We start from the raw sequence: 27,473 nt of genomic DNA on the forward strand, positions 1-27,473 counted from the left end.
TTTTTACTCCTGTCCTTCCTCTACCCTCAACCTCTCCCATCTATTTCTGATGTCCATCCGGTTTGATTTCTATTTGCCATATCTTTCAAAACTGTGTTCTTTCACAAAAGTTCTTAACCTATATTTAGTTTTAAATTGAACCTTTATTTAACCAGGTAGGCAAGTTGAGAACAAGTTCTCATTTACAATTGCGATCTGGCCAAGATAAAGCAAAGCAGTTTGACGCATACCTCAACACAGAGTTACACATGGAGTAAAACAAAAATACAGTCAATAATACAGTAGAAAAATAAGTCTATATACAAGTTGAGCAAATGAGGTGAGATAAGGGAGGTAAAGGCAAAAAAAGGCCATGGTGGCGAAGTAAATACAATATAGTAAGTAAAACACTGGAATGGTAGATTTGCAGTGGAAGAATGTGCAAAGTAGAAATAGAATTAATGGGGTGCAAAGGAGCAAAATATCTAAATACAGTAGGGGAAGAGGTAGTTGTTTGGGCTAAATTATAGATGGGCTATGTACAGGTGCAGTCATCTGTAAGCTGCTCTGACAGCTGGTGCTTAAAGCTAGTGAGGGAGATGTGTTTATAGTTTCAGAGATTTTTGTAGTTTGTTCCAGTCATTGGCAGCAGAGAACTGGAAGGAGAGGCAGCCAAAGGAGGAATTGGCTTTGGGGGTGACCAGAGAGAAAAACATCCCCACAGCATGATGTAGCCACCACCATGCTTCACTGTGGGGATGGCGCTCTCGGGTTGATGAGAGGTGTTGGGTTTGTGCCAGACATAGCGTTTTCCTTGATGGCCAAAAAGCTCAATTTTAGTCTCATCTGACCAAAGTACCTTCTTCCATATGTTTGGGGAGTCTCCCAAATGCCTTTTGCCAAACACCAAACGTGTTTGCTTATTTTCCTCTTGAAGCAATGGCTTTTTTCTGGCCACTCTTCTGTAAAGCCCAGCTCTGTGGTGTGTACGGCTTAAAGTGGTCCTATGGACAGATACTACAATCTCCGCTGTGGAGCTTTACAGCTCCTTCAGGGTTGTCTTTGGTCTCTTTGTTGCCTCTGATTAATGCCCACCTTGCCTGGTCCATGAGTTTTGATGGGTGGCCCTCTCTTGGCAGTTTTGTTGTGGTGCCATATTCGTTCAATTTTTTTAAAATAATGGATTTAATGGTGCTCTGTGGGATGTTCAAAGTTTCTGATATTTTTTTATGACCCAACCCGAATCTGTACTTCTCCACAACTTTTACCCTGACCTGTTTGGAGAGCTCCTTGGTCTTCATGGTGCCGCTTGATTGGTGGTTCCCCTTGCTTAGTGGTGTTGCAGACTCTGGGGCCTTTCAGAACAGGTATTAATATACTGAGATCATGGGACACTTAGATTGCGCAAAGGTGGATTTTATTTAACTAATTATGTGACCTCTGAAGGTAATTGGTTGCACCAGATCTTATTTTGGGGCTTCATAGCAAAGGGGGTGAATGCATATGCACGCACCACTTTTCCGGTGTATTTTTTGTTGAATTTAATGAAACAAGTTATTTTTTTCATTTCACTTCACCAATTTTGACTATTTTGTGTATGTCCATTACATGAAATCCGAACAAAAATCAATTTAAATTACAGGCTGTAATGCAACAAAATAGGAAAAACACCAAGGGGGACGAATACTTTTGCAAGGCACTGTATGTATGTACATGTATGTACAATTGAAGTCGGAAGTTTACAAACACCTTAGCCAAATACATTTAAACTCAGTTTTTCACAATTCCTGACATTTAATCAGAGTAAACATTCCCTGTCTTAGATCAGTTAGGATCACCACTTTATTTTAAGAATGTAAAATGTCAGAATAACAGTAGAGAGAATTATTTATTTCTGCTTTCATTTCTTTCATCACATTCCCAGTGGGTCAGAAGTTTATATACAAAAGTTTACATGCATTTCCTTTAAATTGTTTAACTTGTGTCAAACGTTTCGGATAGCCTTCCACCAGCTTCCCACAATAAGTTGAGTGAATTTTGGCCCATTCCTCCTGACAGAGCTGGTGTAACTGAGTGAGGTTTGTAGGCCTCCTTGCTCACACACGCTTTTTCAGTTCTGCCCACAAATTCTCTATGGGATTAAGGTCAGTGCTTTGTGATGGACGTTCCAATACCTTGACTTTGTTGTCCTTTAGCCATTTTGCCACAACTTTGGAAGTATGTTTGGGGTCATTGTGCATTTGGAAGACCCATTTGAGACCAAGCTTTCCTGACTGATGTCTTGAGATGTTGCTTCAATATATCCACATAATTGTCCGTCCTCATGATGTCATCTATTAGAGCACCCCCAAACCAGGATGCTGCCACCCCTGTGCTTCATGGTTGGGATGGTGTTCTTCGGCTTGCAAGCCTCCCCCTCTTTCCTCCAAACATAACGATGGTCATTATGGCCAAACAGTTCTATTTTTGTTTCATCAGACCAGAGGACATTTCTCCAAAAATAACGATCTTTGTCCCCATGTGCAGTTGCAAACCATAGTCTGGATTTTTTATGGCGGTTTGGAGCAGTGGCTTCTTTCTTGCTGAGAGGCCTTTCAGATTATGTCGATATTGGACTCATTTTACTGTGGATATAGATTATTTTGTACCTGTTTCCTCCAGCATCTTCACAGGGTCCTTTGCTGTCGTTCTGGGATTGATTTGCACTTTTCGCACCAAAGTACATTAATCTCTAGGAGTCAGAACGCGTCTCTTTCCTGAGCAGTATGACGGCTGTGTGGTCCCATGGTGTTTATACTTGTGTACTATTGTTTGTACAGATGAACGTGGTACCTTCAGGCTTTTGGAAATTGCTCCCAAGGATGAACCAGACTTGTGGAGGTCTACAATTTTTTTTCTGAGGTCTTGGCTGATTTATTTTGATTTTCCCATGATGTCAAGCAAAGAGGCACTGAGTTTGAAGGTTGGCCTTGAAATACATCCACAGGTACACCTCCAATTGACTGAAATGATGTCAACTAGCCTATCAGAAGCTTCTAAAGCCATGACATCATTTTCTGGAATTTTCCAAGCTGTTTAAAGGCACAGTCAAGTTAGTGTATGTAATCTTCTGACCCATTGGAATTGTGATACAGTGAATGATAAGTGAAATAATATGTCTGTAAATAATTGTTGGAAAAATGAATTGTGTCATGCACAAAGTAGATGTCCTAACCGACTTGCCAAAACTATAGTTTGTTTAACAAGAAATTTGTGGAGTGGTTGAAAAATGAGTTTTAATGACTCCAACCTATGTGTACGTAAACTTCCGACTTCAACGGTATGTATGTATACAGTATGTACAGTGTATATATATACACTGCTCAAAAAAATAAAGGGAACACTTAAACAACACAATGTAACTCCAAGTCAATCACACTTCTGTGAAATCAAACTGTCCACTTAGGAAGCAACAGTGATTGACAATACATTTCACATGCTGTTGTGCAAATGGAATAGACAACAGGTGGAAATTATAGGCATTTAGCAAGACACCCCCAATAAAAGAGTGGTTCTGCAGGTGGGGACCACAGACCACTTCTCAGTTCCTATGCTTCCTGGCTGATGTTTTGGTCACTTTTGAATGCTGGCGGTGCTTTCACTCTAGTGGTAGCATGAGACGGAGTCTACAACCCACACAAGTGGCTCAGGTAGTGCAGCTCATCCAGGATGGCACATCAATGCGAGATGTGGCAAGAAGGTTTGCTGTGTCTGTCAGTGTAGTGTCCAGAGCATGGAGGCGCTACCAGGAGACAGGCCAGTACATCAGGAGACGTGGAGGAGGCCGTAGGAGGGCAACAACCCAGCAGCAGGACCGCTACCTCCACCCTTGTGCGAGGAGCAGGAGGAGCACTGCCAGAGCCCTGCAAAATGACCTCCAGCAGGCCACAAATGTGCATGTGTCTGCTCAAACGGTCAGAAACAGACTCCATGAGGGTGGTATGAGGGCCCGATGTTCACAGGTGGGGGTTGTGCTTACAGCCCAACACCGTGCATTACGTTTGGCATTTGCCAGAGAACACCAAGATTGCCAAATTCGCCACTGGCACCCTGTGCTCTTCACAGATGAAAGCAGGCTTACACTGAGCACATGTGACAGACGTGCCAGTCTGGAGACGCCGTGGAGAACGTTCTGCTGCCTGCAACATCCTCCAGCATGACCGGTTTGGCGGTGGGTCAGTCATGGTGTGGGGTGGCATTTCTTTGGGGGGCCGCACAGTCCTCCATGTGCTCGCCAGAGGTAGACTGACTGCCATTAGGTACCGAGATGAGATCCTCAGACCCCTTGTGAGACCATATGCTGGTGTGGTTGGCCCTGGGTTCCTCCTAATGAAAGACAATGCTAGACCTCATGTGGCTGGAGTGTGTCAGCAGTTCCTGCAAGAGGAAGGCATTGATGCTATGGACTGGCCCGCCCGTTCCCCAGACCTGAATCCAATTGAGCACATCTGGGACATCATGTCTCGCTCCACAGACTGTCCAGGAATTGGCAGATTCTTTAGTCCAGGTCTGGGAGGAGATCCCTCAGGAGACCATCCGCCACCTCATCAGGAGCATGCCCAGGCGTTGTAGGGAGGTCATACGGGCACGTGGAGGCCACACACACTACTGAGCCTCATTTTGACTTGTTTTAAGGACATTACATCAAAGTTGGATCAGCCTGTAGTGTGGTTTTCCACTTTAATTTTGAGTGTGACTCCAAATCAAGACCTCCATTGGTTGATAAATTTGATTTCCATTGATAATTTTTGTGTGATTTTGTTGTCAGCACATTTAACTATGTAAAGAAAAATGTATTTAATAAGAATATTTCATTCATTCAGATCTAGGATGTGTTATTTTAGTGTTCCCTTTATTTTTTTTGAGCAGTGTATATATATTTGCCCAAAAATAAATGGTGGATTAGAAGTGATGCAGACAATTACATTGATGGAAGCTACAATATATCTGCAATATTAAAAGTAATCTAGCCCTTAAAAAATAATAGTAAAAAAAAGGTCCATCAAGGGAGAAACATTCCACAGCTTTATTCAGAGGTAACTTGATCCTACTGTTCACTGAGTGTATATCATACCTGACAAATCATTATTCCCTCCTCAAATCTTGTTTCAAAACAGCACACATTACCAATTGTTAGATGAATTATGTTAGATCAGATAATAACAACAGTTATGAATGTTTAGTTACAGTATGTCTGATTTAAAATCTGGGGCAGACCTACTGACCATCAACGTAAAAAAAATAAACAAAGGAAGTTGAACACTCTATATCAGTGTTCCCCCAACAGTACATGTTTTTGTTGTGGCCCCCAAAAAGGAGCACTCTGAAAAGGAACACGATCAGGTTCCACATTACTATAAACAAACAAAACACTGAACAACTGACATTCTCTATTTCCTTTTGAGGACACAATGGCATTCCTGCTTTGAATGAGAGTCCCCTTCTTTTTTTCTTCTTTTTGGCAGTGAAAGTAGCACTCGTCACATGTCTTTGTTTTGTTTATTGGATAGGATAGATATAGAGAGGAAAGGTAGAGGAGAGAGTGTGTTCTGGATGCAGTGGCTTAGACTATTAGACCGCCGTTAGACCACCGTTAGACCGCCGTAAGACCACCGTTAGACCGCCGTTAGACCACCGTTAGACCGCCGTTAGACCACCGTTAGACCGCCGTTAGACCACCGTTAGACCGCCGTTAGACCGCCGTTAGTCCGCCGTTAGACCGCCATTAGACCACCATTAGACCACCGTTAGACCGCCGTTAGACCACCGTTAGACCACCGTTAGACCGCCATTAGACCACCATTAGACCGCCGTTAGACCGCCGTTAGACCACCGTTAGACCACCGTTAGACCGCCGTTAGACCACCGTTAGACCACCGTTAGACCGCCGTTAGACTGCCGTTAGACCACCATTAGACCGCCGTTAGACCACCGTTAGACCGCCGTTAGACCGCCGTTAGACTGCCGTTAGACCGCCGTTAGACCACCGTTAGACCGCCGTTAGACCACCGTTAGACCGCCGTTAGACCACCGTTAGACCGCCGTTAGACTGCCGTTAGACCACCATTAGACCGCCGTTAGACCACCGTTAGACCGCCGTTAGACTGCCGTTAGACCACCGTTAGACCGCCGTTAGACCGCCGTTAGACCGCCGTTAGACCGCCGTTAGACCACCGTTAGACCACCGTTAGACCGCTACACTACGAGAGTCCCTCTCTTACAATAATAAAAAGGTTTGGAACTTAGTGAAAAGTGATATATAAATGCAATGCAATCCAATTGTATCATCTATGAGTTTCACCTAAATAGATAAACATTATTATACAGTATATTGCTATTGTATTGTTGATTTTCAAGTTATAATAAGCTGTTGTGGTCACGGTATTGTCTAAACACAATGTGAGACATAATATTTCTTAGGCTTGGGATGTGTGAACACACCTAACATAAAAAAGTTAGAACGAAGTGATACATTTTGGACAAAGTGACACTTTCCTTCTTTTTCAACCCTAACTCATTAAAAACGTATCTGGTGACCTGAGGCTACTTCATGCATTTGTAAGAATTATCCCTTTTTAAATATGTCGTCTGTAAGATACTGTATTAAATACTCTCAACTATTGAAATAAAGCCTACCCCTTGAATATTTTTCGAATACTTTCTACCTGAATGCCAGTGGCAAGTACATCTTTCTAACTTTGGTCATGATGTGAAATATTGTTATATTGTTTAGAATTTCTAGGACAATAACCAGTAGAGAATCAGGAATATGCAGTTGCTTGAATGGAGAGTGTCTGGGTTGGCGTGGACTCTGACAGTAAATAAGCAACTTTACTTTCGAAAAAAAAAAAAAATTTTGAACATGTTCCATTTTTCAATATTTTCTCTCAAGGAATTAAATTCCTTCACGTACAAAGGCATTCATTCTGTAGTGCTGCAGATATTTCAGCATTTTAGCTTGACCTTTTTTTCTTTAGACCAGATAGATGGAATTGCTATTAATTATGGCCGGCCACTACTAATATTGATCAATTTGCTCAGTTGAGTAATTGCTTTTTAATTGCATAATTGAGTTGTGTTTTGTAATTCCACAAGAGGAATATGCCTACTATTCCATAGTTCACTTGTGTAGCCCTACAAAACTGCTCAAATATGCAAGCAATTACTAAGTCTACAGTAGCCTGGCCTACAGTAGCCTAGCCTACTAAGTAAACATCATCACTAGCCTACATAGCTTACACCAACATGGAATCAGAGCATTTCGTATTATTCTGTATGTGGGAGGCTCCGGCAGCGGCGCCGGACAGGCGGGAGGCTCCGGCAGCGGCGCCGGACAGGCGGGAGGCTCCGGCAGCGGCGCCGGACAGGCGGGAGGCTCACCCACAAACACACAGTGACAGCAGGCGCCGGACAGGCGGGAGGCTCCGAAACATAGCAGCGGCGCCGGACAGGCGGGAGGCTCCGGCAGCGGCGCCGGACAGGCGGGAGGCTCACCGGACAGGCGGGAGGACCCCACTGGACAGAGGGGCAGCTCGGGACAGAGGGGCAGCTCGCAGCGGCGCCGGACAGGCGGGAGGCTCCGGCAGTGGCGCCGGACAGGCTGGGGAGCCTCAGCTCCGGCAGCGGCGCCGGACAGGCGGGAGGCTCCGGCAGCGGCGCCGGACAGGCGGGAGGCTCCGGCAGCGGCAGTGGCGCCGGACAGGCGGGGGAGGCTCCGGCAGCGGGGCGCCGGACAGGCGGGAGGCTCCGGCAGCGGCGCCGGACAGGCGGGAGGCTCCGGCAGCGGCGCCGGACAGGCGGGAGGCTCCCGGACAGGCGGGAGGCTCCGGCAGCCGGACAGGCGGGAGGCTCCGGCAGCGGCGCCGGACAGGCGGGAGGCTCCGGACAGGCGGGAGGCTCCGGCAGGGGCGCCGGACAGGCGGGAGGCTCAGGCGGGCAGCGGCGCCGGACAGGCGGGAGGCTCCGGCAGCGGCGCCGGACAGGCGGGAGGCTCCGGCAGCGGCGCCGGACAGGCGGGAGACTCCGGCAGCGGCACCGGACAGGCGGGAGACTCCGGCAGCGGCGCCGGACAGGCGGGAGACTCCGGCAGCGGCGCCGGACAGACAGGACCACCTGCAGGGAGGAGACAGAGAGACAGCCTGGTGCGTGGGGCTGCCACAGGAACCACGAGGCTGGGGAGACCTTCAGGAGGCTTGGTGTTAAGAGGAGGCACCTGAAGGACCGGGCTGTGGGGGAGCGCTGGAGCTCTGGTGCGCAACCTTGGCACCACTTCCCCAGGCTGGACAACTACTTTAGCCCGGACCCTCCAGAGTGCAGGCACAGGTTGAACCGGGCTGTGGGTAAGCACGGGAGATCTAGTGCTTACTACACGCACCTCTCCCTTAGGCTCCACTCCCACATTTGCCCGGCACGAGCGGAGCGCAGGCAGAGGACGCACTGCACCCTCCCAGCGCCCCGGAGACACAGCACGCAGAGCCGGCGCAGGATAACCTGGACCAAAACTGCGTACCGGCGACCAGACCCGCTGAGCAGGCACCATACGCCCTGGCACAATGCCCACACTCGCATGGCACTTTCGGGGGGCTGCCCTATAGCGCACCGGGCTATGGGCACGCACTGGCGACACCGTGCGCTTAACCGCATAACACGATGCCTGACCAGTAATGCGCTGCTTATAATAAGCACGAGGAGTGAGCTCAGGTCTGCTACCTGGCTTAGTACCACACCTCGTCTGCCCCCCCAAAAAAATTTTTTGGGGCTGCCTCTCGTACCTGTCGCACTGCCGTGCTGGCTTCGCCAACCTCATCTTCCTGTAACCCTCCTTGCACTGCTCCATTGAATCCCAGGCGGGCTCCGGCACTCTCCCTGGGTCGACCGCCCACCTGTCTATATCCTCCCAAGTTGTGTAGTCCTGTGATGCTGGCAGCTGTTGTTGCTGCTGCTGCTGCTGTCGTCGCTGCTGTTTACCACGCCGCTTGGTCCGAGTTGGGTGGGTGATTCTGTATTTGTGTTTTGCACCAGATGGGACTGTTTAGGGTTTCACACGTTCCATGTTTATTGTTTTGTAGTGTTCATGTGTACATTTACATATTAAAAGAACCATGGACACTTACCACGCCGCATATTGGTCCTCTGATCCGTTTCGCCTCTCCTCTTCGGAAGAAAAGGAGGAAATCCCTTACACCACCTATCTAACGTTAGCCACAACAAATTGGATTTCGTAACATATCATACGTTTTGCGAATTCATAATATATCATACGTTTTGCAAATTTGTAACATATTGTACGAATTGCAATTCGTAACATATCATACGATATGTAATTTGTAACATATCATATGAAATGCTCTAGGGGTTAAGGTTAAGGTTAGGGTTAGCAGCTAAAAGGGCTAAGGTTAGGGAGTGAGTAACAGGTGCGCTCTCTCGCTTTAATAGCTGGGCGCTCTGCCATATATGACAATAACTTAAAATGAAATCCCAAGTTCAAGAAACGAAATCCCAAGTTCAAGAAATAACAAAAAGATGTTCCCTCATTTCACCTTTTTATTTTCGGCCATATAGGCTAACACATTTGGTCAGTTATGACCTCATCAGAGCAACGGAAATTTCACCAGATGTATAAATGTGAAGCATCTGGTTGGCATTTCCACTCACTACCAAATATGGAGATGAGAGGAAACCCAGTGGCCAGCAGTGGGAGAAGATGGAGCAAAATGGATTTTGGCCAACCTTCTGCATTTATTTTATTTTATAGATGAAACATTTGATGTCCAAACAATTTAATGTTTCCAGTACTAGAATCTGTATCAAACAGAGTATACCGCGTTTTGGTTTTGTAGACTTTACCCCTTGCCAAAGTATCTAAAAAAGGCATTGTTTAGAAGGAGTGCAAGGGCGAATTAAGTTATTGCACGTGCACATTTCACAGAGTAGGCGTTCCCTAATGGAAACTCGCAAATAAAGACTAGAATGCATTCATAGGATCTCACTAGCTCGTGCTTGGCTCTACCCACCTCCTTGCTTGTTCTTCCCACTATGATTAATTTACTCCCATTGGAAATGACAGGATCTGGTCTATCTTGGGATAGTTATAAAAATATTTGGTATTTTATGTAACCATACCAACGGTAACATATCACATTTGCATTTACTATGTTACGTCTAGTCTATGAGACCAGTCTGCCTACACAGCTAGTCTATACTTCCATCGCCTGTCATTTGACTGTCAAATATTTTTATGTTCACCTGTTGCAATACCCCGGTATGGAGCTCATCATGTTCAGAGGGTTGGCTGTAGGTGGAGTTACGGTCAAATATTTGGTGGTCCTGTTCCTCTTCGAATTGGCTTCTATCGTCTCAAAGAACCGAGGGGTTGAATGAGAATGGTATACACTAGGCTATGTGTCAGGCGTTTTACACAGAACAGAAGAAAGTGTATCCCAGTTTGGATTATTTATTCCTTTTTGGATGAATGCGGAGACGCGGTGCGCCCTCGTTGAATGGGAGGGAGGCTGCCTTTACGCACCAAATGAAGTCATGAACCGGCAGAACGATGAAGTCATCGCCAGCACTTGCAGCTATAATCTCTGTGCACTGATCGATCGATGTACACACACAGATGAGGGGTTCTCACCGTCTTGGGAAGTGGGTCATGGAATAATCGGTTCACCTATTTTCTTTGAAAGGCCATATGTGAAAGCTTGGGTTTGAGAGTTAATTTGTCTGTTAAATTGGTATGCTACTGTCGCCTGAAAAACGTTTGACATGTTGAGATTTGTTTTTGGACACAGATAGTGACAACATTTATTGTAAGAATAGGCTATAGCCTACATTTCCATTTTGCGTGATGCAGATCAAATGTGTGCTGTCAGGTTTGTGTGGTAGCCTACAGTTTTCAATAGACCTAAATCAAGATTGAAACATCAGAAAGATGTGCTCGTTTTGGAATTATATCAAAGTACGGAATAAAACATACTGTAAAACATGCTGCTCTGAGAAATTGGACGTTGTTGTTATTCATGGTGTAGCGGAAAACGAAGCAATTTGAGACATGGATAAGTTTCTGCAGATCGCGCCTCACTCCCTGGGCATAGTGCTGTCTCGGGTTGGCGCCGAGGAGTCGCCCGCGGTAACCGACAAGCTCCAGCAACATCACACGGGCTACGAAATATTTGCCGATTTCAAAGCCGTCAACATGCAGCACTTCTGGAATAAGAAAGTGACCGATGCGATATCGGAGACTTTCTTCCTAGGCTGGATTGACCAGGATGTCCTGCTAATCCAAGGGAAGGAACACCACCTCGAGGGGCTCAGAGAGGGATGGAGGAGGCGGGCCCTCAAACCGCCCGGAGGGTTCGAGATCAAGTGCATCGGTAAGACTGTACTTAATGAATCTTAAAGGCTACCAGTGATTATCATCATAATACCATCCAGGCAGGTTGTCACTTGTTTGTTTGGTTTATTGAGTAGCTAAAGGTACATTTCAGGTCATCTGAACACTGTGGTGATCCACTCTGCACAATAGGATAGTGCGGCTCAACCTTAATGGATAACAGTAGGCCTTTGTGACTGGGCACACACTGGTTGAATCAACGTTGTTTCCACGTAATTGTAGAATAAGGGTCGAATTGACATCTGTGCCCATTGGGATGTGATCAAATGGAATGTGCAAGACTCATGGCGCCTATGAGGGGTAATTGAGAACCCTGAGGCCAACAGAAGAGTAAAAATACATTTGAATTTATAGCCCTCCCTGTGGTTTGCTTAATTCCCACTTTCCTCACCATTGTTCAGCTAGTATGGGAAATATGTGTGATGGGACTTTGGAGTTTGTCTTGAAATTAGTGGGATATGTTTGTATTTCAGTTAAACAATCAGAGCAGTAGATATGCACAGTGGTGTGTGTGTATATGATGATGTTTGGGGACATGTGAAGTTCAACCGCAGTTGTGTCTAGTCGCTCACTCATAAATGCTTTGAAAGTCTGAACAAAATCTGCTTTTAGGGAGAGTAGGCTATTTGTGTGTGTGTTTTTAATGCATTGTAAGCAAGAACACAAATACCTATCGGGAAACACCATTGCTTTGTCACAATTGCTCCTAACTCAAATCAGGATTTGGGAAGAGACAAAGTTCAGGACCATGTAAACATCTCTCGCTCTCTCTTACTCACTCTCTCGACCACATCAACAATTTCAAAGGGATGGGAAAGTTGCCAAACAGTCAAATATTGATTGAGAAAAAGTGGGATATTCTGTGCTTAATTTGTCCATGGACGGGGATACCATGCCCTCCCTGACCTTACCATCGAAGCAGCAAGCATTGTTAAGCTTTGGAATGTTTCCCTGATAGCTAATAAATATCCACAGACAAATACAGTCTCTAATCTAATGAGGTCTCTATATTAATGCTCATGCAAGTTGCTAGTGCTAATAGTCTTGCTTGGCCGGCGCAGTGCTGAACATACTACGGATGGGGAAGACTGTGTGCTGACCCACCTTTCATCTGACAAAACACAGTCATACTGTATGAGGTTCATGTCTTACTGAGTGCTGGAAGTTGAATTCATATTCACAACAGTCAATAATCACACGCACATTGACTTGACTTAAAGGTGAGGAAATAGAGCTTTTGAAATTGAAAACAATGGTTGGCTTTGGATAGCAAAGTTCAGAGTCACAAGTTGGTCTAACCTATTAAGTTTGTTTGATTGGAGTAAGCTGGTCTAATACTCCCATGTCTGGAGAAACTAAGATGGGGCTTATAATCACTGACAGATTACAGAATTTTCCAAATATATCTAATTCCAATGGTAAGTCATTCTATTTTGTATGTGGCTCTGTTGGACATTTTCTGATAGTGTTGTGTGTGTGGGCTGTACTTCAGCCCACAATACATATCACATTCAGTACTTTATTCTGCATAAACCTCTCCCATAGATGTGTGGGATGGCCATGGTTACTTAGACTAGTTAGAAGTCTAGGAAAGTTGTTTCTGTTTACTTGGGATACAGTGGGGCAAAAAAGTATTTAGTCAGCCACCAATTGTGCAAGTTCTCTCACTTAAAAAGATGAGAGAGGCCTGTAATTTTCATCATAGGTACACTTCAACTATGACAGACAAAATGAGGAAAAAAATACAGAAAATCACATTGTAGGATTTTTAATGAATTTATTTGCAAATTATGGTGGAAAATAAGTATTTGGTCACCTACAAACAAGCAAGATTTCAGGCTCTCAAAGACCTGTAACTTCTTCTTTAAGAGGCTCCTCTGTCCTCCACTCGTTACCTGTATTAATGGCACCTGTTTGAACTTGTTATCAATATAAAAGACACCTGTCCATAACCTCAAACAGTCACACTCCAAACTCCACTATGGCCAAGACCAAAGAGCTGTCAAAGGACACCAGAAACAACATTGTAGACCTGCACCAGGCTGGGAAGACTGAATCTGCAATAGGTAAGCAGCTTGGTTTGAAGAAATCAACTGTGGGAGCAATTATTAGGAAATGGAAGACATACAAGACCACTGATAATCTCCCTCGATCTGGGGCTCCACGCAAGATCTCACCCCGTGGGGTCCAAATGATCACAAGAACAGTGAGCAAAAATCCCAGAACCACACAGGGGGACCTAGTGAATGACCTGCAGAGAGCTGGGACCAAAGTAACAAAGTCTACCATCAGTAACACACTACGCCGCCAGGGACTCAAATCATGCAGTGCCAGACGTGTCCCCCTGCTTAAGCCAGTACATGTCCAGGCCCGTCTGAAGTTTGCTAGAGAGTATTTGGATGATCCAGAAGAAGATTGGGAGAATGTCATATGATCAGATGAAACCAAAATATAACTTTTTGGTAAAAACTCAACTCGTTGTGTTTGGAGGACAAAGAATGCTGAGTTGCATCCAAAGAACACCATACCTACTGTGAAGTGTGGGGGTGGAAACATCATGCTTTGGGGCTGTTTTTCTGCAAAGGGACCAGGACGACTGATCCGTGTAAAGGAAAGAATGAATGGGGCCATGTATCGTGAGATTTTGAGTGAAAACCTCCTTCCATCAGCAAGGGCATTGAAGATGAAACGTGGCTGGGTCTTTCAGCATGACAATGATCCCAAACACACCACCCGGGCAACGAAGGAGTGGCTTCGTAAGAAGCATTTCAAGGTCCTGGAGTGGCCTAGCCAGTCTCCAGATCTCAACCCCATAGAAAATCTTTGGAGGGAGTTGAAAGTCCGTGTTGCCCAGCAACAGCCCCAAAACATCACTGCTCTAGAGGAGATCTGCATGGAGGAATGGGCCAAAATACCAGCAACAGTGTGTGAAACCCTTGTGAAGACTTACAGAAAACGTTTGACCTCTGTCATTGCCAACAAAGGGTATATAACAAAGTATTGAGAAACTTTTGTTATTGACCAAATACTTATTTTCCACCATAATTTGCAAATAAATTCATTAAAAATCCTACAATGTGATTTTCTGGATTTTTTTTCTCATTTTGTCTGTCATAGTTGAAGTGTACCTATGATGAAAATTACTGGCCTCTCTCATCTTTTTAAGTGGGAGAACTTGCACAATTGGTGGCTGACTAAATACTGTTTTGCCCCACTGTACATGTATATCTGAGGTCTGCTTGTTCCTCCCCCTTTCCATTCTGAACACACACAGCATGCTAGTAGGACTTCCAGTCATTGCACTAACGCTAGTTAGCATTGGCTCGCAAAACAGCCTATAACTACCTTCATACTGGACACAGAGATATAAAAATGGTATCCACAACACTCTTGAGAAGTAGATCATTTTTAATCATTGCCAAAATCCTGAAGTATCCCTTTAACGAGGGTTATCTCACCTGCCAGAGTTTTTGTTTTTGTCAGTTTCTGTTAGGTGCAATTGTGAACAATAGTGGTGTCAGACATCAAATAAATCTAATAGGCCAATAATAATTAGATGCAGATCAAGGATCAATTGTCCTACCGGTGATGTGATTAGATGTCCATGCACTCGACATTTGAAGGCCTGAAAACCAAAGGGTTTAAGTTGATCAAGCCATGTGGGGTGGGCTTGCCATTTGTAGAAGATCGAAAATCACATCAATTATTGTTTTTACATTTTCGCTTTAACCAGACAAAACTTGAAATTTATATTTGATGCCAATTGTTTGTCATATGGTATTTGGCTGATTTATAAATTGCTGTAGGGTTGAGATGTCGTCAGTCCTGAACCATGTCTGGAATTGGTAAGCTACTGCACAACTAAATACCACCCAAGAGGACATTGTGTTTCTTTGAATGTCAAAGCTCTTGCATGTAATCTGATTTGTCGATTGCAGCATCCGGTAGCAAATGTTTTTTGCTATTATGTGTGTGCATCCGTTGACATGTCATTGTGGTAGTCACTGAGTAACGAGGAGCTGTTGATGCAGCTGCTCCATGTGCATACCTGCTGGGTACAGATGTAAATTCAACGTCTATTCCACATTGGTTCAACGTAATTTGATTGAAATTACTTGGAAACAACATTGATTCAACCAGTGTGTGCCCAGTGGGTAGGTACCCTTCGTTTCCGACTCTTTTTATCTGGCCCAATTTGACAGAGATAGTGGAAGAATGTTGCCATTGGTTTTCTCAAGGTTAAAACCCACACACAACCGTTGAATTGAGGAAGGAAAGGTGCGTCCCACCTCAGCAGGAAAGCCCATAGAAGCTGTGACTGTGGGCCCTATTCGATTAAACTTTTTAACTGGTTTCCAGGTCAAGTCAAAAAACAACATCCAAAACAAAATGTGCATTCCTGTACTCAAAAAGAAACTATGTTTTCAGATTGAAACCAAAAGAAAACTATTGTTAGTGGATTGAAACATGCTTTTTCTCGCTGTGTGGAAAGCCTGTTGTTTTTCAACATTTCAACTGGAAATCTGGTTACAAGTTTAATTGAATGAAAGCCCTTTGTTTCCATTTGCAGGCTTCTAACAGAGGGGCTACGAGAAGTGTCCCATGCAGGAAGGAAAGTCGAGTGTCTGTTCAGGAAAGGAACCATGCTAAACACTGAAGCACTTTCCCCGATGGAAGGAAGAGGAGGGGCCTGGAAGAGAGAATTGGGGGAAACGATAGACATCACAGAAATTATTCTGGCAGTATATCCCAAGTGGTAACAGGAATGACTCTGGCTGTATTTCCAAAAGGGTGACAGGAATTAGTCTGACAGATTTTCCCAAGAGGTGGGTTGGAGCCCCACTGATGCATTGACAGGAATTCCTCTCTAGGGTTGCAACTTAAGACTGGGTACCGTCCAGAAACATGCTTAATTATTTTTCCTTTACTTAGCCAGGTAGGCTAGTTGAGAACAAGTTCTCATTTAAAACTGCAACCTGGCCAAGATAAAGCAAAGCAGTTCGACACATACAGTGCCTTGCGAAAGTATTCGGCCCCCTTGAACTTTGCGACCTTTTGCCACATTTCAGGCTTCAAACATAAAGATATAAAACTGTATTTTTTTGTGAAGAATCAACAACAAGTGGGACACAATCATGAAGTGGAACGACATTTATTGGATATTTCAAACTTTTTTAACAAATCAAAAACTGAAAAATTGGGCGTGCAAAATTATTCAGCCCCTTTACTTTCAGTGCAGCAAACTCTCTCCAGAAGTTCAGTGAGGATCTCTGAATGATCCAATGTTGACCTAAATGACTAATGATGATAAATACAATCCACCTGTGTGTAATCAAGTCTCCGTATAAATGCACCTGCACTGTGATAGTCTCAGAGGTCCGTTAAAAGCGCAGAGAGCATCATGAAGAACAAGGAACACACCAGGCAGGTCCGAGATACTGTTGTGAAGAAGTTTAAAGCCGGATTTGGATACAAAAAGATTTCCCAAGCTTTAAACATCCCAAGGAGCACTGTGCAAGCGATAATATTGAAATGGAAGGAGTATCAGACCACTGCAAATCTACCAAGACCTGGCCGTCCCTCTAAACTTTCAGCTCATACAAGGAGAAGACTGATCAGAGATGCAGCCAAGAGGCCCATGATCACTCTGGATGAACTGCAGAGATCTACAGCTGAGGTGGGAGACTCTGTCCATAGGACAACAATCAGTCGTATATTGCACAAATCTGGCCTTTATGGAAGAGTGGCAAGAAGAAAGCCATTTCTTAAAGATATCCATAAAAAGTGTCATTTAAAGTTTGCCACAAGCCACCTGGGAGACACACCAAACATGTGGAAGAAGGTGCTCTGGTCAGATGAAACCAAAATTGAACTTTTTGGCAACAATGCAAAACGTTATGTTTGGCGTAAAAGCAACACAGCTCATCACGCTGTACACACCATCCCCACTGTCAAACATGGTGGTGGCAGCATCATGGTTTGGGCCTGCTTTTCTTCAGCAGGGACAGGGAAGATGGTTAAAATTGATGGGAAGATGGATGGAGCCAAATACAGGACCATTCTGGAAGAAAACCTGATGGAGTCTGCAAAAGACCTGAGACTGGGACGGAGATTTGTCTTCCAACAAGACAATGATCCAAAACATAAAGCAAAATCTACAATGGAATGGTTCAAAAATAAACATATCCAGGTGTTAGAATGGCCAAGTCAAAGTCCAGACCAGAATCCAATCGAGAATCTGTGGAAAGAACTGAAAACTGCTGTTCACAAATGCTCTCCATCCAACCTCACTGAGCTCGAGCTGTTTTGCAAGGAGGAATGGGAAAAAAACTTCAGTCTCTCGATGTGCAAAACTGATAGAGACATACCCCAAGCGACTAACAGCTGTAATCGCAGCAAAAGGTGGCGCTACATAGTATTAACTTAAGGGGGCCGAATACTTTCGCAAGGCACTGTAGATATAGGTCTGTAGCAGTTTGGGTCTAGAGTGTCTCCCCCTTTGAAGAGGGGATGACCGCGGCAGCTTTCCAATCTTTGGGAATCTCAGACGATACGAAAGAGAGGTTGAACAGGCTAGTAATAGGGGTTGCAACAATTTCTTCAGATAATTTTAGAAAGAGAGGGTCCAAATTGTCTAGCCCGGCTGATTTGTAGGGGTCCAGATTTTACAGCTCTATCAGAACATCAGCTATCTGGATTTGGGGGAAGGAGAAATGGGGGAGGCTTGGTCGAGTTGCTGTGGGGGGTGCAGGGCTGTTGACCGGGCTAGGGGTAGCCAGGTGTAAATCATGGCCAGCATTAGAAGAATGCTTATTAAAATTCTCTATTATAGTGGATTTATCGTGGTGACAGTGTTTCCTAGCCTCAGTGCAGTGGGCAGCTGGGAAGAGATGCTCTTATTCTCAATGGACTTTACAGTGTCCCAGAACGTTTTTGAGTTTGTACTACAGGATGCAAATTTCTGCTTGAAAAAGCTAGCCTTAGCTTTCCTAACTGCCTGTGTATATTGATTCCTAACTTCCCTGAAAAGTTGCATATCACGTGGGCTATTCAATGCTAATGCAGAACGCCACAGGATGTTTTTGTGCTGGTCAAGGGCAGTCAGGTCTGGAGAGAACCAAGGGCTATTTCTGTTCCTGGTTCTATTTTTTTGTTGTTGAATGGGGCATGCTTATTTAAGATGGTGATGAAGGCTTTTAAAGAATAACCAGACATCCTCTACTGACGAGATGAGGTCAATATCCTTCCAGGATACCCGGGCCAGGTCGATTAGAAAGGCCTGCTCGCTGAAGTGTTTTAGGGAGCGTTTGACAGTGATGAGGGTTGGTCGTTTGACCGCAGACCCATTACGGATGCAGGCAATGAGGCAGTGATCGCTGAGATCTTGGTAGAAAACAGCAGAGGTGTATTTGGAGAGCAGGTTGGTTAGGCTATCTATGAGGGTGCCCGTGTTTACAGATTTGGGGTTGTACCTGGTGGGTTTATTGATAATTTGTGTGAGATTGATAGCATCAAGCTTAGATTGTAGGATGGCCGGGGTGTTAAGCATGTCCCGGTTTAGGTCACTTAGCAGCATGAGCTCAGAAGATAGATGGGGGAAATATCAATTCACATATGGTGTCCCGGGCACAGCTGAGAGCAGAGGGTGGTCTATAGCAAGCGGCAATGGTGAGAGACTTGTTTCTGGAAAGGTGGATTTTTAAAAGTAGAAGCTCGATTGTTTGGGTACAGACCTGAATAGTCAGACAGAACTCTGCAGGCTATCTCTGCAGTAGATTGCAACACCGCCCCCTTTGGTAGTTCTTTCTTGTCGGAAAATGTGATAGTTAGGGATGGAAATTTCAGGGTTTTTGGTGTTCTTCCTAAGCCAGGATTCAGACACGGCTAGGACATCTGGATTGGCAGATTGTGCTAAAGCAGTGAAGAAAACAAACTTGGGGAGGAGGCTTCTAATTTTAACATGCATGAAACCAAGGATTTTACAGTTACAGAATTCAACAAATGCAAGCACCTGGGGAGTAGGAGTGGAGCTAGACACTGCAGGGCCTGGATTAACCTCTACATCAGCAGAGGATCAGAGGAGGAGTAGGATAAGGGTATAGCTAAAGGCTATCAGAACTGGTCGCCTAGTACGTTCGGAACAGAGAGTTAAAGGAGCAGGTTTCTGGGCACCATAGAATAGATTCAAGGCATAATGTACAGGCAAAGGTATGGTAGGATGTGAGACACATTGGAGGTAAATCTAGGCATTGAGTATTGATGAGAGAGATATTGTCTCTAGAGATGTTTAAACCAGGTGATGTCACCGCATATGTGGGAGGTGGAACTAACTGATTGGTTAAGGCATATTGAGCAGGGCTACAGGCTCTACAGTGAAATAAGACAATAATCACTAACCAGGACAGTAATAGACAAGGCATATTGATATTAGAGAGAGGCATGTGTAGCCGAGTGATCATAGGGGTCCAGTGAGTGGTTGGGCTGGCTGGAGACACGGCGGTTCAGACAGCTAGCAGGCCGGGGCTATCAAGCTATGAGGAGGGCCTTAGAGGGACGTCGCGACGGAGGAAAGTCTGTTTTAGCCTCCGTGTGTGGTGACGTTGATAGACCAGTCGTGATGGATTAGTAGGGTTCCGAGTAGCAGAGGGTTCCGAGTAGCAGAGGGGTCCAAGTCCAATTGGAAAAATAGGTATAGTGGCCCAAGAAATTGGCCGATGGATCTATTCAGCTAACAGTCTAATATGCTCTAGACAGCTAGCGGGCCGTGGCTAGCAGGCTAGCAGATGGGCATTCAGGGGACGTCACGACTTAGGAGCCAGTTGAGTACCCCCTCCAGCAGATTGCGTCGGTAGTCTAGTCGTGAAGGATTAGCGGGGTTCTGTGCCCCGTACCGGCAGTAGAAGGGTGATGTGGCTGATGGGCCTCTTCAGCTAGCCGGGAGATGGGCCTAGCATCGGCTAGCTTCAGGCTAATTGGTGCTTGCTTCGGGACAGAGACATTAGCCAGGAGTAGTCACTCAGATTGCAGCTAGCTAGCTGCGATGATCCAGGTGAAAAGGTTCAGAACTTGCGGTAGGAACCCGGGGATATGGAGAGAAAATAGGTCCGGTATGATTTGGTTTGAATCGCGTTGTACAAACTGGGTAGAGCTTTCCGAGCTAAAGGTGATGACCGCTAGCAGTGGTTAGCTGACTACTAGCTAGTAGCTAGTGAGCTGGCTAGCTTCTGTTGGGGGATTCTGGTTCCGTGGTAGATAAAAAATACTTTAGAAAAAAAACTATCCACACCACATTGGGTGAGGTGGGTTGCAGGAGAGTATTTTGAAGTTGAGGTTTAGAAAAAGATTTTAAAAAGATATGCGAAGAAAAATATATAAAAATATATATACATGGGATACGACAAGATGAGGATGAAGATGTCCGACTGCTACGCCATCTTGGATACTACTTGGTGGTCATGATGGGGGAAAGAAACGTTGAAATATACAGTATATTTTATGAAGGAAACTTTATTTAGCACTGTCTATTTCTACAGATGTGTGTTTACTTGGTGGATCACAATTATATAACAAAAGCTTTGGATGGGTCAAACAATGCCAAGCTTTTTGTCACCTGCTGCTCATTGCTCTATCATTTGTATTTGTATTTAAAAGGAATCCCCGTTAGCTGCTGCCAGCACCTTAAAACACTTACATTACGCATAAAACAAAAGATAAAACACTACATCATATACTTTTTTTACACAACTACATGCATATCTACAATACAAAATGTACAATACAAAATGTATAATACCACCATACAACAATATTACAATGTGTGCATATGCGTGTGTCTGCACCTTTGAGTATGTCTCCTCAAAGTCCCCACTGTTCCGTAAAGGTGTATTTTTCAGTGGGGGAAAAAGTATGCAATTGTCATACTTAGGGCTTCCCGAGTGGCACAGCGGTCTAAGGCACTGCATCTCAGTGCTAGAAGCGTTACTACAGACACCCTGGTTTGAATTCAGGCTGTATCACAACCGGCCGTAATTGGGAGTCCCATAGGGCGGCACACAATTGGCCCAGTGTCGTCCGGGTTTGGCCGGTGTAGGCCGTCAATGTAAATAAGAATTGTTTCTTAACTGACTTGCTTAGTTAAATAAAGATTCAATATTTTTTTAAATTTAAAGTAAAGATATCTTAATAGAAAATGACTCAAGTAAAAGTGAAAGTCACCCAGTAAAATGCTACTTGAGTAAAAGTATTTGGTTTTAATTATACTATCATAAGTAAAAAGTATCAAAAGTAAAAATCACTTCAAGTTCCTTATATTATGCAAACCAGATGGCACAATTTTCTTGTTTTTGAAAAAATGTACAATAAATGTACAATAAGCAAGGGGCACACTCCAACACTCCAACACTTTACAAAGAAAGCTTTTGTGTTTAGTGAGTCCGCCAGATTAGAGGCAGTAGAGATGACCAGGGATGTTCTCTTGATAATGTGTGAATTGGACCCTTTTCCTGCTTAGCATTCAAAATGTAACGAGTACTTTTGGGTGTCAGGGAAAATGTATGGAGTAAAAAGTACATTATTTTCTTTAGAAATGTAGTGAAGTAAAAGTTGTCAAAAATATAAATAGTAAAGTACAGATACCCAAAAAAACAACTTAAGTAGTACTTTAAAGTCTTTTAACTTAAGTACTTTACACCACTGGTATTTTTGACCTGTTTTTCTAAATCTGATTCTACTGCTTGCATCAGTTACCTGATGTGGAATAGAGTTCAATGTAGTCATGTCTCTATGTAGTACTGTGCACCTGTTCTGGACTTGGGGATTGTGAAGAGACCTCTGGTGGCATGTCTTGTGGGGTATGCATCATTGCTTTCCTGGCTGTAAAAACATTAGACATCACTCCCAGATCCCTTAGTTACCTCACAAGGGCAACAATCATAACCACATAACTTCATCTAAAGTTACTTTGAAATGATTTGTGCATGCAAAAAATTGTATAATATTCTCAAATTGTGTTTTAAAACAGACATTTAAAGTCAATTGAACACTTGGGTTGAACAAGGATTTGGAGAAAGTACTCAACAGAAAATACAGAGGTTAAATTATTTTTCACAGCTTTACTCCATTGTTATGATGAGCAGGTTACAGATGACTGAAGTTTCGATGTCAAGCTGATGTCTTCCTCAGAGTGACCCAACACTTGCACTCAACTCCTATTTAGAGCCTAATGCCCTATTGAGACACAACTACGTGAAAATAAACATAAGGTTTGGAGAAAATGTGGGCAATTTTACCCTGCGAGGGGCCAATGTGGGGGCAGGCTCCACCTGATTCTACTAAATCTAAGTTTTAATGGAAGACGATGAGCCTTCATGGAAGACAATGATTCATTGGATGATTCATAGAATCAGGTGTGTTACTGCTGGCTAGACCAAAAACCTTCACCCACAGATTGCCCACACCAAATCTATAGCGATCTATACAGTAGTGATGTGTGACATCTTGGAGCAAATGTAGTTTCTCAGAGATGTAGTACCTTATGCCTCATGACATGTCGGCTTGCCCCCTGAGGTCAATGTGGAAACTGAGAATTATTTTGAAAATAAAGGTGTTGGAATTATGCTTTTAATTCGTAAGGCCTTCTCAACCCCTAACCTGTTTTTACTTGAACGTTCACTGTAGTTTTGAAAGACAACATTACAGACCTGTAAATAATAGTCTACACCCTGGATGTCTCTGATGTGGAATGGAAAGTGTTCTGTATTTACCCACATTAGAATACTTCCTTCACTATGATAATGCCAGCAAATGGGGATACTCAGAAAACAGGAAGTACTGCATTTGGAAATGTTTTTTAGTACATGTTTTAAAAAAAAATGTGTGTGGATGTTTGTTTGGAATAAAAACTGGCAAAAGTTTATTCGCTTGTCATGGCAACAAAATGTGTTGAATTGTAATTGTTTTCTGCCCAGGCAACCCACATTGACAAAGCCATAGAGGGAAGTTGATGCTGCAGCTGCACTGACCTCATTGGCTGATATCAAGTAGCAGTAGCTCTTCAGGTGTGTTTGCACATTGAATTAAGCATAATAAATAGTATTTTGTTTTCTCACACACATACTCTTTTTAATTTCGGCCCAACGGTACATTGGCCCCTAGCCTAATGCTTACCATATTTTGATCTATTGTGTATGTTTCATAGAAGTCTAGATATTCTCCATTGAACATGCTTCTTAGTCCAGGACAAGGCTTAATCTGTGTCCTGTAAACTAGACAGATTAAGCCTAGTTCAGGACTGAAAAGCATTCTGAATGGAGAATCTCTGTCAGGAAAACAGGCCCCCTAGGCTATTCATTTAGCAGTGTGAGATTGCTAGTATTGCATTTTGTTGCTGCAGTCACCTTGCTTAAAACCTGAAGATGATTATCAAGGCCAAGTTTACAATGTTTCTTTTAAGACCTCGTCTAACACTGTACATGTACTTCTGATTCACCAGCTAAGGGGATGACTCAACTAAGGGGATCCCTGCCAGGGTCATGTTCATTAGGGCATAACCCTGCAATGGAAAATGAAAACAAGAGTTTCTTATTTTTTTTACTGTATTTTTTATTTAACTAGGAAAGATTCAGGTAGTAACTTCCTGTTTCACAGTTTTTCCCACTGTTTTGTGCCTACTGAACACCATCCGGGATGTATATATTCACTAGGAATCAAACAGAAGCCGAAATGGGGAGGGACATAGCTGAATTTGTTCATTAAGAAACACATTTTTCTTGCAAAACGTTTTGCTACGGTTTGCTACAGTGTGCACTAATGTATTCACACCTTTGGGTTTGGTCAGCAGCCACCAGGGGGCTCAATACTTGGTTGCATATGAACAGTGGCACATCTTTTGAGTTCTGTGTGACCAGATGCATATTTAAGTGAAAATACTAGGCACACTGTAAGGTGGACCAACTATCAAAGAGTGGGCCTGACCACCAATCAAAATGTAAACATTGCAAATGCGTCACACTACATTTTCACTTGCAAATAGGGCCCGATCTGTGCTCAATGAATGCCATGTCATAGAAATATAACTTTTTGTTGTGATTTAATAGTCATCTTCTGTTTGCAAACTGTTCAAGTGCTGTAAGACAACAAAAATACAAATAACTTTGGTTATCACCAGGTAAGAGAGTTGTATTAATTTATTTATTCATATTCTTTAAACAACTCTAGAGGTTTACAGTGTTTCCTCAATTGAAATTACGTGAAATTTAACACATTTAACACACAAATTTAACACACACGCACACCAATAGAAAGAGATCCCAAATGCTTTCAAAGTATGTATTTAATAGAATATTGTATGAAAGTACATTCCATATACACAACAAATGCTGTTTCAAATGAGTCATTACATGTCATTCAAATACAGCACATGTGTATTTGATCCATAGCTGGCTCACTGGTATGAAACTGAATTCATCTGAACATTGTTGTACTCTACAATGCCTGTGTTCTGCAGAACTCTACATATTTCCCATACAGCAGCTTCAAAGTGTCAGTTTTTGTATTGCTTTTCCTGTGCGTCTGCTGTGTGCTTGGCTCTGTCTGTGGTCTGTTCCGTGTCTATAGCTCCAACAACAACTCTTGGCTCTTCTTAAGGGATGGCACTTGGTAGCAGCTATGAGATCATCGGACTGGGTTGTCATGGCAACGGGGGCTGTTGCAGCACGATTGAGAAATAAGATGGCTGGCTTGTTGCGTCTCCCCCCTCCTCTCTTCCTCTCCTCTTTTCTATTTGGTATGAATGAACTTCCGCAAACTTGACACTGTCCCCTCTATCCCCCTCCCTCCCTCATCTCCTCCTTCATCCCTCCTTCATTTCTCCCTCCATCTATACTCATGAGTCAGCAGGCTCTGCAGCAAGCAATGGCCGCTATGCTATAGAGACAATGACTGGGGGCTCCATTGTGAGCTGGGGTTTGCGTTCACACTCAAAAGAGCCCTTTGAGGGTTTTCAACAAAAACAAACATGCTTTAAGGAAGGCTCCGTTTCTGGAGTGGTTGGCTGATCAATGCACAGTCGCAGTGTCAGTCTGTGGAAACTTATTGTCGTAGGTATGATCTTACTTTGAGACAGTTTGCTACAGCAGGAAAATAATCCTGAAGCAACAGGAAATGTGAATTGTTATATGGATTATTGTAGGGGTTGATACATTTTTCGTTATGGGAAATCAAGTCTGAAACGTCACAAAGTGGACATTTTAAAACTTTAAACGCCTTTTTAAAACTCATACGCTACAAGTTTGCATTTCCTACAAGAACTGGATGTGAATAAGTACACAGTAGCAATCAAGTTTGGACACCTACTCATTCAAGGGTTTTTCTTTATTTGTACTATTTTCTACATTCCAGAATAATAGTGAAGACATCAACTATGGAATCATGTAGTAACCAAAAAACTGTTGTTGTTTTTTGTTAATTGACTTGCCTCGTTAAATAAAGGTAAAAAAAATATGAAGGTCACTCAATCCGGAATGTTTCTTCAAGTACAGTCGCAAAATCAATCAAGCGCTATGATGATGAGGACCGACACATGAAAGGAAGACCCAGAGTTACCTCTGCTGCAGAGAATAACTTAGAGTTACCAGACTCCGATACTGCAGCCCAAATAAATTCTTCACAGAGTTCAAGTAACAGACACATCTCAACATCAATTGTTCAGAGGAGACCTTCAGGCCTTCATGGTCGAGTTGCTTCAAAGAAATCACTACTAAAGGACACCAATAAAAAGAAGAGACTTGCTTGGGCCAAGAAACAATGGACATTAGACCAGTGGAAATTTGACCAAGAAGGAGAGTGATGGAGTGCTGCAGCAGATGACCTGGCCTCCACAATCACCCGACTTCAACCCAATTGAGAGGGTTTGGGCTGAGTTGAAAAGCATACAACAAGTGCTCAGCATATGTGGGAACTCCTTCAAGACTGTAGGAAAATAATTCCAGGTGAAGCTTGTTGAGAGAGTGCCAAAAGTGTGCAAAGCTGTCATCAGAGAATATAAAATATAAAATTAGTTTAACACTTTGTTGGTTACTACATGATTCCATATGTGTTATTTCATAGTTTGATGTCTTCACTATTATTATACAATGTAGAAAATAGTAAAAATAAAGAAAAACCCTTGAATGAGCAGGTGTGTCCAAACTTTTGACTGGTACTGTAGGTGGAAGGCTAATCTGTGACTGATCAATTTATCTAACCCAAAACATGTTTGAAAGTGTGACAAAAGTGTCAATGGCTGTGTATTTTAGGCATATTGTACAGTCAGTCATAGGGTTTCTTCTGCTGACATGGTGTTGCCACATGTTATCACAGGCTGTGATGGCAAGGACCATGTCAGGTCATGTACTACCATTAGAGGGCAAAGTAGGGTAGTTAATCGAGAGGAGGCTATGACCACGCTGAAACGCATGAACACGGATGACATCGTATATGACGTACATCATTGTCCGTTTTTGTCAGTCAAAAGGGAATGGGAAAGGGGATACCTAGTCAGTTGTACAATTGAATGCATTCAACTTAAATGTGTCTTCCACATTTAACCCAACCCCTCTGAATCAGAGAGGTAGCGGAGGGCTGCCTTAATCGACATCCACGTCTTCGGCACCCGGTGAACAGTGGGTTAACTTCCTTGCTCAGGGGCAGAACGACAGATTTTTACCTTGTCAGCTCGGGGATTCGATCCACCAACCTTTCGGTTATTGGCCCAACGCTCCTACCCACCAAAAAGTACAACTCAAGTCAACTATTTGGCGACGGACTGTCATTGAAAAAGCATTAGCTTCATCCGAAAATCTCAGACACAAAATCCCAGTGTGCCGATGGCCTACAAGTACGGCCACACCGAGATGCATGGGCACGGATAAAATCGTATATAATGTACATTGTGGTCCTTTTTGTCTGTCAACTCATCTCTACTTTTTTGGGACTAGTTGCATACTTTGAAGCAGACATATTGTGCGACTATTTTATAGACAATTGTCTCTGGTGTCATTCATCTGGCAGCAGATGACTCATATTA

At 43.7% G+C, this 27,473-nt stretch overlaps 1 protein-coding gene across 1 annotated transcript; it reads left to right on the plus strand.

Moving 5' to 3' along the window:
• The first annotated feature begins 10,271 nt into the window (after positions 1–10,271).
• LOC121847718 (storkhead-box protein 1-like) lies at positions 10,272–16,412 on the plus strand. The gene is made up of 2 exons (XM_042329785.1): positions 10,272–11,390; positions 15,981–16,412. The coding sequence occupies exons 1-2, from the start codon at positions 11,069–11,071 to the stop codon at positions 15,986–15,988; spliced, it is 330 nt and encodes a 109-aa protein (XP_042185719.1). The 5' UTR covers positions 10,272–11,068; the 3' UTR covers positions 15,989–16,412.
• The last annotated feature ends 11,061 nt before the right edge of the window (positions 16,413–27,473 follow it).

The sequence above is a fragment of the Oncorhynchus tshawytscha genome, linkage group LG11, assembly GCF_018296145.1.
Source record: "Oncorhynchus tshawytscha isolate Ot180627B linkage group LG11, Otsh_v2.0, whole genome shotgun sequence".
NCBI classification, from domain to species: Eukaryota; Metazoa; Chordata; class Actinopteri; order Salmoniformes; family Salmonidae; genus Oncorhynchus; species Oncorhynchus tshawytscha.

What these genes read in the sequence shown, in the direction of transcription:
- LOC121847718 (XM_042329785.1), top strand. Translation starts at nt 11,069, where the DNA reads ATGGATAAGTTTCTGCAGATCGCGCCTCACTCCCTGGGCATAGTGCTG.